At 41.1% G+C, this 12,004-nt stretch overlaps 1 protein-coding gene across 5 annotated transcripts in view; it reads right to left on the bottom strand.

Annotated features, from left to right (window-relative positions):
* gria3a (glutamate receptor, ionotropic, AMPA 3a) overlaps window positions 1-12,004 on the bottom strand; it is a 69,666-nt gene that overhangs the window by 33,952 nt on the left and 23,710 nt on the right. For all 5 annotated transcript variants that reach the window (XR_007114268.1, XM_047606318.1, XM_047606319.1 and 2 more), the window contains exon 4: window positions 6,086-6,273. Coding sequence is in view for 4 of the 5 variants with exons in the window: in XM_047606318.1 (XP_047462274.1) it covers window positions 6,086-6,273 (188 nt within the window). In the remaining variant the exon portion in view is untranslated. The remainder of the gene's footprint in view (window positions 1-6,085; window positions 6,274-12,004) is intronic.

Genomic DNA, 12,004 nt, shown 5'->3' with positions numbered 1-12,004 from the left:
TACCTGACCAGTTTGGGATCTAGTGGATTTGGAGGCCAGGAGCAACACCTTGTTCTGTGCTGTTCTTCTTTGTCATAAGATGGTGACAGTGTTATTTACTTCCATGTGTTATTTGCTTTCACCGGTGGTCATAATGTTATGCCTGATTGGTGTATGTCTCACATATTTGAAACAAACGAGTGAAGGCTTATGCTTATGCTATTATGAGCTCCTAAAGAGCTGCACACCAAACATCAAATCAGCCATTGCTTGAATAGCCTCTTAAGGTTGGCCACAAATCAAGTCCACAGATGATCAAATGCAGAAGCAGAAGAAGAATTTTACAGAAGAAATAAAAAATGTTAAGGGTATGTCTGTGAAGGTTCTCAGTCATCCAGGTCATGGTAATCCAAAAAAGCGTTGAATAAGGTCAGCTGGACTTGTAGAATTTCTTGAAGACGTTTCGCCACTCATCCGAGTAGCTTCTTCAGTTCTTATAAACTGGTGGGAAATTGAGGTTTAAATAGGAATAAACTCTGTGGGTAACACCCACCAGAAACTTGCTTGACCAGAAACTGGGGTCACCAATTACCATAATGGCTGGTACTTGCCTGTCCTTGAATGGGGGGGAACTGTGTGCGTAGGCTAACTTATCCTATGAATAGAGTTCTAACGAGGCTATTGTCCATGGGAGCCTGGAGTCAAAGTCCTGGCCAGAGAGGACAGATGGTTTGAGAGAGGAGTTAAGGAAGCCATCTATGTCAAAGTGGGAAAACCTTCTCTAAACAGAGGACTGAGATTAAATTTACCAACTATTTATAATTCAGTTTTGACTTCTGTCCCCAAGACGTTTCAACAACATTCACACCTTGAGCCTCCAGCTGACCTTATTCAACACTTTTTGGGAATGTTAAGGGTAATCAAGGTTATGCAAAAAAAATGTTATCAGTCCAGAGTTAGGAGGAGTCAGGCACTTCCAAGATGGAAATGGCGAGAGTCACCACATGGAGCTTCAAAGCTGCCCTTCCCAGCCAATGCTGCAAACCTGAACAGTGCACTACTTCTTCTTCAGTGTGGAAATGAATATTTTTCAAGTCTCTAGACACACTGCAGAGACATAATTACAATATGTTCAAAAACAATTAAACGGTTAACCCCCAATCAAACAACATCGCTCTGTAACTATAAACCAGTAGCGAATCTATCAGCAGGATGCCTTCCTGCGGATATATGGTTTGAATTTGAAATTCTGTAGTTAAAAATAAAACGCAGTGCATCATTTTCCATCCCCCGCCAGAGCATTACAATCAAATGAATCATCGCTAACAGACAAATAAACCCAGAACAAGCGTCATGTGAAATCTTCACATTAGTATTCATCTCCTTGTTGAATCAAACCAAATCAAATCAAACTTTATTTATGTAGCACTTTTCACACAATAAGAATGCAACACAAAGTGCTTCACAAAATAAAAACATAAAAAAACTGGATTAGAATGCTGAAGACACAATCAGAAATGTGAGTCTGTGTCACTGTGCTGCGGAGGAGACAGACTGACTGTGATTCCTGAGCACAGAGAGATAGAGAAAGAGAGAGAGAGAGCAGTTGTTCCAGGTCTCAATTATATTTATTTGTCCATGCTCATGGCTCCTTCTGTCCGCCTGTCTAGATGAGCAGGTTGGCGCTCTGCTGTTGGAGGCCGACCTTAGCCGGGCCGAGCTGCAGGACCATCAGCCTAAATATTCCCGGGGGAACTGACTCTAATTAAGCAGGATGGAACTACAGTCCTGTGCAGAGCTGGATGCTCGCCCAAGTGCCAACTCAAGAGGATTTGACTCGCTTCAACACTAATGGAGGCTTCTCTTTGTTACAGTGATTTGTTTTGTCTGCCTTCTTCAGAACTGGAACAAGTATCCAGAAGTTGATAACTGTCCTTTTACACCAGTCAAATAATTACTGTTATGCTGCTCGAAACAGGACAGAATGTGAGGCTGGATTTGACCAACAAAGACTGAAAGGAGAAAATGCTGAGGATGAAAGACACAGCTGAATATCAGTGAAAATAAAACCTCTCCATCAGGGGTTGTACAGACTAGTCAAGTAGTTGGTTTTTCAACTTGATGAGATGACTAGTCATTGATCATGTAACCACAATGTGGATGTCTCCAATAAAACAGGTGAGGAGCCGTTTGGGTCGCTGCATCAAGCTAGCAGCAGTTCATCAACATGACATGTCAGTGCTGAGATACAACAAAAGTACCACAGCAATGCACACTCATATGAAAAGGCATCCGCTGCAGCGTAGCTAACAGTGGAATGGTCCAAATCATTTAGACAGCAGTCAATTCAAAACTTCATCAAACGCCCTGGCTAACAGAGACAAGGAGGCTGCAAATCAACAACTTGTTGATTCATTTATTTGTCAAAGTTATTAGACCTTTAGCTGCAGCACATGGAGAAGGCTCCATAGTAATACCACATTTTATTTTCGGCCAGCCTACACTATCCCATCTTACTACACACTGTGGAGTACTATTAAATGCTACATGGTGCTGAGTCGCGGGTCTCAGCATATATATTCAGGTCAAGAATATAGATTTCATTGTTAAACAGTACTGCTATCTAATGTGCTTTTATTAGCGATGTCATTAGTGCCTACTATACACTGAACCTTGCTTCTGTATGCTCATTATAACCATACATGAAAAGATATATGGTTTATTGAATCAGACCTGTACAATAAAGGGACTCAGGATCAGCTGTTTTTGCCACCTTTGTTCCTGATACCGTGTGGATTGTCATGGTTCAAGCCACAAATTTTCCCAGTTCAGCAGCACACCTCTAAACATCACAGTCTTCAGGCTGGATGCCAGTTTCAGCAAAATTTAAACAAACCTGTATGAACATGTAATGTTCTCACTATCCTTGTAGTAGCACACCTGCTAACTCCCCCACTTGGGTGTGTTTGATGTTGTTTTTCATTTGGGTTGCTTCTCTAGAGCCTCCTTCAGATGCCTGGAGTACAGAGAAGCCTATACACAAACTTACTTCCACTGTAATCAGTGTGTTCCTTTTTTCAAAGCCCTGTTTTCTCCTCACAGCCAAAGTTAGGAGAAGAAAATGAAGGCCCAAGAACAGACAGTCCTCTTGCTGTTGTAGTTTATTTCTAGGGCATGACAGTTGTTTCACACAGTCACCTGCAGCACGCAAGTTAATGGTTCATACTGTGTGCAGATGTACTCAGTGGTGAAAACAAAACAAATGAAAAGGAAGAAAAGTAAAGACAATGCGAAGATTGACTAAATAAAAAGTTACCATAAATATTCATAATATAAGTATTTTTAACTTCCATTATTTATTTCAGTCTTAGTGCTAGCAGGCATATAGTAGTATTATAACAGTATTTTAACATGTTATATTTCTGGCAACAACAGTTTAAGAGTTGCCAAAGAATTCATTCTGTACATCTTTAAAGCACAGAGCTGAGAAACTGAGAAAAAATGTTTTAGCATTACATCTGTATCTTGTATTATTGTCATCTTTCCTCTGTTACTGCTAACCACAAAGACATTTTCATAATCAACTGACCCACTGCAATGTAGAAACTGTGACTACAGTGTGGTTAACTTCTTGTGTCATTCTCTCACAGAACTCGTCACATACAGTATATACATTTTCACCAATCCCAGCAGTGTTGAAATCGCCCAGCCAATGTCTGCTAGTCACTCAGTTTATAGTCACTTTTGCGCCGACTGAAATATCTCAGCAGCTATTGGATGGATTACAATAGGATTGGGAACACAGATTCAAGAAGCTAAATCTTTATGACTGATATTTCTACCCCAGAATTCCACCTGCTGCCTATTGACTTCTGCCATCAAAACCAACAGAACAACGGACAGAACTGCTGTTACCAGGATTAAATAACATCCACATATGTAATCCCATCCAAATACAGTATCTTCTTTCACTGTCTTACTCACTGGGTGTGGAATTCCAGTGCACCTCTGGGTGTCCAGCGCTCCTCCTATTCCCTCCACAGCACAACACGGGGAGACTCACACTATATGGCTCAATTCCCACAAGCTCTCTGCCTCCAAAGTACTTTTTTCTCTCTCTGCCTATTTCTGTGTCTGTCCGCCGTGCCAGAGGAAGCTGGAGGTGACGGGTCCTTTCTGGGAGCAATAACAAATCCACTGTGCTTCTATAATTGATGAGGAGCCTTAAGGTGTTTATCACTCCATCTTTACATTTCTGAAGGGGTGAGCAAATGGATACTACCAGAGGTGGTAAGAAATACAGAAGAGGAAGAAATCCCACAGCACAGCCTGTAACAACGGGAGTTAGTTTAATGACAAAAGTGATTAGCGCAAATTGCATGATAGATTTCTGCATATAAATCTATTAACAGTGCACAGAGCACATACTACAATAGGCTGGCTGTTTATTTTGATGATTACCATCTTACTTATTAAAAAGTGAATCATGACCAGAATGCTTTCTGATGCCTGAGTGATCTCAGTTGTGTTTGCTCACTTCTGCCTTTGTGTGAGATCTTCCCTCAGGCTAGGAAGGTAGGCTATTTATAGTAGGCTCATTGTTGTTGCTGTTATGGGACAGTCTGTCCTACTTACACTGGAAGCTGATATTACATTAAAGCAAGTGTTGATGTCACAGCTCGTATAAGGAGTCGTTCCCAAGAGAAATGGGCGTGTCTTGCCACTCGCGAGCATCTGGAAAAACGCTTGTCTGACAGATGCTGCCTACAGGACAACGATTCACGTTAATCCACCGCCGAATAGACGTGATTGAATCGACCTGACATAACACAGTGACCGCTGTTATTTAATGGGATAACCTGAATCAAACTGAGAACATTTGAAAGCTCCTCCCTATCAATGTGAAGGGCAGAGGAAAGCAAACTTCTCTTAATTAATGTAAATGTTCACTGCTGTCACTAAAAATATTCCCCTGCGACGGAGGAAATGAAGGCAGATCTGCAGCGAAGGTCAGACTAAAACTTGTAAGGCCGACTTTAATGAAGATCATTTTGCAGAGGGCAGAATCCTTTATGCACAAATATCTGAGCAAGGAACCGAAGGTTAAGATGTCCTCGGGATTAATGGTTCAAAAGAGCATGAAGGCACGCACATGAAACAGGCTTAATGCTTTTTGCAGTGCATTACTTTGTGAGCAGAAGTTGCAGTCATCCAAACTTTGAGTCATGGAAATTCGCAGATTTTAACACGTAAACAGAAAGACTTGACACGACATTTGTCAGCGATCCCAAAAAAGCCCATACCACTCTTCATACCCATATGAGTAGACATGGATCAGTTATTTTAACCATTAAAAGAAAGGTGGTGAGAAACAGAGCATGACATATAGTTTTCCCTCCACCATTAAATTTATTTGACAGGACTGTCACATTAGCTGCATCTTTGCTTCTGAGAGAGGACAACATTTACTCATAGCCAGTAGAGATATTCTCCATCAACGTGAGTCTGTCTTAAGGAAAAAGTACACTAACGCAAGACATAAACGTAGCTTCTAATCATCCACACGAACACTAATGATTTTCTAAGTAAGCAAATTCCCGGTTAACTAACGTTTCTGATGATAAAATGTTCTCCACGGCGCAGCCACAGCGAGCTGCACGCATTAGTAAACACTGAATCTGAGTCAAGACTCATGTGGGAAAAGTGTAGCTGATGATCACCTAGGCAACAAGGACGAGGAGGCTGTTTAATTCCTCTGTGCGAATTATGCCCAGGTGACCTCATACAACATGCGAGCAAACAACACAACAGATAACAAGCATTAATTGAATGTGCCCGTCTCGCCTGTTTTAGCATAATTTCTAAATGAGAAAGTTGATATCTAAGGGATTTGTGATGCGCTCGCAAGCTTGGGGTAATAACACAGAAGAAATGACTCGTTTTATTGAGTGTTACACGGGGATGGAGATCGAGGCAAATAGTGAGAAATACACAGTGTGTTTCTCCTTCAGAAACAATCTAACATGCAGAGTCGTGAGGCTGAATTGGGGATTGATTTATAATAAATATTTATTTCTTGAGTTTTGTTGGTGTGTTGGTGCAGTACCTGCTCCAGTATGGAGTTGATTCTATCCACCTCACAGTCGATGAGAAAGCGTTTCTCCTGCCGCCGGTCCATCTCCTCTATGATCCGTCTGTACTCTGTGGGGTCCACAATGTTCCCCACCGAGCGAGCTGTCACCTGCCAGTTATTGGCTACAGCCGACTCCATGATGGCCTGGAGGATTGCAAAACCTATGGGAGCAGAGGGGGAAGAGCTCCATCACACAAGTGTCTTTTTTAGATTTCAGGGCACACAAGCAGAAAAACGTGCTGAGAATCCAAACAAATGTAGAAAGGAATGGGGGCACTGTGGCTTTCATCTGTGGTTCACCAAAAGTTTGTTCATGTCTGATAAAACAGAAAGCTAAAGAAAGCTAAACGGTGAAATAAATGTGTAGAGGAAGTAAAGTGTAAATTGTGCTCATTACCATGGTTTTAGAATAAAACAGGCTTCTGCTTGTGCGTCATTCAAACAGCCCCCAGACAATAAAATATGAACATCTGCTAGAGATGAATAGAAGAAAATCGGTTGGGATTTTTACGTCTAAATCCAAACAAACGCAGAACGCAGTTCAAACAAGGGTGGTTTTAAGTGCACAGTATCCTATGATAAACCTTTTCATATGAACGCTCTGGATTTCTATTTTCTTACTGCATATGAATCAAACGAACAGACTCTTGCATTTGCAGAATTAAATTTTGTTTGTATTACTGCTGTCAGGTACAAGATGAATGACTCCACCTAAAACGTTATTTAAGGGATGATTGCCAAACATTTAAAATAAAGAAATGTTTTACAGACAAAGCAGATTCAGGAGAGAAAATTAGATGCACTCTCCTGAATAAGCCCTACAAAAGAGTTAAAAAACTCTAACAACAGCAGATGGGTTCCAGGGCATAATTAACTAAATAATAACTGGTAATGAGTGTCCCATGCAGTCTTAGTAGTGCGTCACAGGAGGGCAGCTATCTCATCAACGCCCGGCTGAGGAGTTCAAATGAGCAAATTTAGGACAGATTCGACAACAGGCACAGCAGCAACAAGACGTTTAGCACGTACTCCAGTAAATACAGTGAAATGGACTACTAAAGAAGCGGTTCAGAAAGCACAAATGCTGCAAAGAGCTGTGTTTGCTTCGCAAAGCTCGTGGTGCCACGGGCCGAATCAATAGAGGAGGCATGTGAAAGGAAGAAGCTGAGCTTAACAGTAACCTGGCTGAGCGGTGGCACTGAAAAGCAACTGCACTAAGGGAAGGACTGTGAATAGTTCCGTGGAGAGTTTACAACGCGGGTTAAGGATTTATCATCCGCAGCCATGACAGGCGACAGAGGTAGTTTCTAGATCAGCTGAAAGGAGACATCGAGGTCTGACTGATAAGAAAATTTGTTTTGTGGCTTGTTTTTGAGATTCCCTTTAAGAAAACAAATAGTTGTGACTGGAAAAGGAGCGAAATCTGCTTTCAGAATACTTTCTCCCACTCAGAATCACTATGTTGTTGTCATTTTATGCCAGCAAGGAGTAAAAGTTTATTTTTCGTTTCTTCCAAGCTTATTGCTTACTGGAATTATCCACTACTAGTTGACACTGCTCAATCTGGATATACATTGTTGAAAGTGCTGTTAAAAGGAAGTGAAGTTCTGCTCGCTGACGTTATACAGTCACTGAGGTCACACTGTTACAAAATCATTACTAATACAAGCTTGTTTGGCTGAGTGAGGTGAAGCGTTAGAAAACAGGTCACTGCCACAGGCATGAGGCCACGCTGCCTTTTTAAAGTCGTCAGTCTCTTGACAAGTCTCCATCCTGAAATGGCAGACATCACACGGGCTCTGTTTAGGTTTTTAAATATGTTTCTACTGTATAAGAGTTCAGTGTGTCTAAAGATTTAACAACACAAATCAGAGCAGGTCAATACAGATCCAGTTCATCGTTGTGCATTTGTTTGGAAGACAGAATTTTGAGCATCGCATACAGGAGACCTTGAAAATGCCAAGCAGAAAAGAATATTAATAAAGCAAAAACAGCACAGCAAACAACAGCTACCGAGACAAAAAATAATTCAAATGGACGACATACGTATGAAATTTGCATATTTCCATTATGCGAGGAACCGTGCTCAGAGCTACGGTGGGAATGGATGGTGGCAGGAGCTCATTACGGCCTGTATTGGGTCATAACTAACAGACAGGAAACACTTTGCTGTTTTGCACAATACAGCATCACATGCTGGGTTCACCTTTTCTTTCAGGGCAAGAATAAAACTGCTGACTTCACAGATAATAATAACCATGGGGACAGAATAAGCCGATGCTAAATGTGTTTATATAAATACAATTCTGCCACACGGCGCCTTCATTGAAAGAAGGCATTACACGCTTAACTCAAAACTAGTGCTCCGTTTGTGACGGAGTCAAGTGATGCACAGCCTCCCCGCAGTACAAACCAAAGTACTTTATTATCACCGCTACTTGAACTTAGCGCTCCTGTGTGTGTGTGTGTGTGTGTTTTAGTAGATGATATAGAAATGTATATGCCAGTTCTCATTAATACTTCAGAGTGTTTTGATGGATACACAGTTCGTCATGCATTATTTGTAAAGGCGAGAGTTTTATAATAGCAGCATGAAAGGCGTTGATGCCCTCAGACTGCTCAGCATGAACTTTTAATATTAAAGTTGCTCATTTTGTGAGCGACTGACACTTTTTTGATATTACAGCTGAATGTTAAACCCTTCTGCGCAGAGAGAAAAGGTGTGTTTTCCTTTCACTTTTGACATTTGACCTTCACCGCGCAGGAAGATGAATGTGCCAGAATCTGAAGAGTCTGTTTTCACGTTTATCAGAAGAGGGAAAGACGTGCACATACAATTAGAACCGTGTGCAATTTATAAAAATGTCAAAGGTTATCTTGTGATTTTAAGAGCGTTAACTGGATTGAAACAAGAAAAACTGCATTACACACAAATTTTGTTGCAAAGAATGATTAAATGTCTAAGGATGTGACTGGAATAAATGTTTAATTATTCTCTAAACTTGTAAAACTGCATCCTTTTGAATCTGCGATACCATCTTAAAAGCTACAATGTCCGAACGGAGACAGGCTGAATGAAACTACGTGGAGAGAATGATTAGTTGAAAACACTTGTTTTAATACTAACACCTGCCCTCATCATACTTATAGACTCCTACTGTCACTGGACCATGGACGCTCTGGTCTCTGGTGACAGGCAGGTGTGGTTTGAGTAAAAATCTACAGCATATTCAATTTTTAATCATATCAAGACGGCAACTAATGACATAAAAGCTTCGACTGAGTGCACTTGACACACTTTTACATCATACATAACCCACAATAAACACAGTGTGTGACTTCACCTCTGCCAGGCAGAGACCACCTGCGCTCTTCCTAACAGACCTGCCTGTTTCAAACCCAGTTAACCCTTTTCTGGTAACTTTGGCTAATGGACATGTGAGTTGACATGTTCCCAGTGGAGCTCCTAAGTATTCAGAGCACACCGCCGCAGCTGACATGTCCACCCTCCCTTCTCCCGCTGGTGACCTTCACAGTGAAGTGCTCTGTAGACAGCACTCAGATCTGGCGTGGCCTTTAAAGACAAGTGGCTCTGACTGGGTGCCACAACGTTAGCGACTAAGGACTCAAAAGCAGGCAAAAGCAGAGGTGCGCTCCCACGTCTGATACTCGGAGGCATGAGGGAATTAAATAGGGTGTCATGTCTTGATGCATTGCGAAGCGTCCGGTGATTGATAAGAAGCAGCGGAGCTGACCTGAGTCTGCCCCCCTCCCCCCCGTCTCTGTCACTGTCAAGACTTTATCAGGGGAAAGATGCAGAAATGTGTGCTTTTCCTTATCGGCTCAGAGACATCAAATCCACAATCATGCACAGTGTATCACCGCTGGCTGAGGGGAAATAAAAAGGCAGAGTGTCAGCTCTCCTCCCAGTATTCTGACACATAGCACTGAACACCATAAGCCGGGATATCCATGACATTTTGAAACGTGTTAGTAGCTGCTTAAGAAAAAAAAAGGATTTGGGAGGATTTACAAACGACTCAGTTGAGAGTTTTATTTCTTTTCCCCACACCAAACTAAGCTGGATGTTGGGGGGGTTTTAACATCTGTATTGGCTGGTTGATGTTAAGCTACAATTAAAACTCCGCAGACATAATAGATAAGGTCAAAACTCCTAAAACGGAGGTTTTAACTGAATGTGACATTTATTTTGCTCCAACTCCAGTAACCACAATGCCAATGTGAAATGTGAATGTCAGAGGACACCCAGGTCTCTTGGTGAGTATTAACACCGCTGTGATTTATCAGTCAACACACGAATGACGAACAGCGTTTGGGTTGACTTTGTAAACAGATGGTACATTTTACAACAGCCAGCAGGCAGGACAGCCATCAAGGGCACGTTAAAGAGTCAATTATTCAGCACCGACCTGAAGAATAATACATATTCAAAATCAGGAGCATATTGTCACGAAGGTATTTATAGCGCAGAAAAAGAAGACCTGCTTCATCTCTCATGCGAGTGCAACGCTTTACAAAAACAACCTTGATGCCAGGAAAAATACAAAACCGTGAAGTGTGTGGCTGTGCTACATTTCCATTTTCAGTCTGATGCCAGTAAAGTCTCAAGAACAAAATACTCTCCAACTCTACAGGGCTTTTAGATTCTGTTAGTGCACTGGTTTGGATTCACAGTCTGCACATGTACAGTTTTTTTGGTAAACAAAACAGCTACCACATTAGCACATCAACATAGTAGCACATCTGTCACAATAACAGCACATGTACATGTTTCTCAGAAGCAATTAATTTTGGATATGTAGATTTTTCTGGAAAAGTGTCCACGAAACACAGCCATTGTCCACAGTGACCACAGACTAATGCCATATGACTATTTATATATTAACAATGGATTATAAGCACTTTAGCATGAAAGGTTTCACTAGTAGGTAATGTACAGAGAATTATATTCATATTTGTATTCCATCTTACAGAACATCTTTCTGTTCATTGTTGTTTTAGTGAAGGCTCATCAATGAACTCTTGTGCACAGAGAAAGCAGGAAAATGTATCTTGGAAACCTAAAACCATCAACATTATTTGTAGAAAAGTATTACTGCTTTACATTTCTGTCAGAAACCCTTTTAAGAAAGCCATAATATTGGTCAAATTTTTCTTCAAAGCCACCAAACCCCATTCACAAAAACTGCTATTTTACATGCCACTACAGATTTTTCTGGTTTAAAGCTGCCTTGATGTGTTGGGCTATAATTGATAAGTTATAACTTTGGTGTGTTAATGTGTTTAAATAATCTCCCCACACTGTATCAATATAGAATCATACTTCAAACAGCTCCGTGTCAAATAAACCAAACTACCCCTTTAACCCTAGCAAGTGGTTGTTATTAGGCTCTGATAAAGCCACTGTATTCCATGTTCCCAACAGTAAGAGTAGGTGATAAATCCTTCCACTGGGCTGTAAATATATAAATTCAAGTCACAAAGGCAACACAAAGAAAAAAGACACACTCAGTAGCCGCATGCAATGACAACAAAAAGAGAAGCTGCAACATATGTTTCCTCTGAAGTACTTTCTGCACCACTACTCAAACGGCCAGTTTGCTCTTTCATCAGCTCACGAGTGAAACCTGTTTTAACAGGCTGCTACTCAAAGAGAAGGGGGGAAGGACTACTGGAACATTTTGTGCAAAGCAACACAAATAATAACAGAAAATGTTGCCGCCACCGTCAGCACTGATATAAGGTTGAATATCCTATTTACGTATGCTCAAGTCTATAAATACAAAAGGTGTTTTTAATTTAAGTTGGTCCTAAAAACATCCCCAAAGCTTACAGCAGTTGTTCAACCCAGCAGCAGAAAAGAATTGGCCT

The sequence above is a fragment of the Mugil cephalus genome, chromosome 15 (genome assembly GCF_022458985.1).
Source record: "Mugil cephalus isolate CIBA_MC_2020 chromosome 15, CIBA_Mcephalus_1.1, whole genome shotgun sequence".
NCBI lineage: Eukaryota > Metazoa > Chordata > Actinopteri > Mugiliformes > Mugilidae > Mugil > Mugil cephalus.
This window is presented reverse-complemented; position numbering and strand designations above follow the sequence as displayed.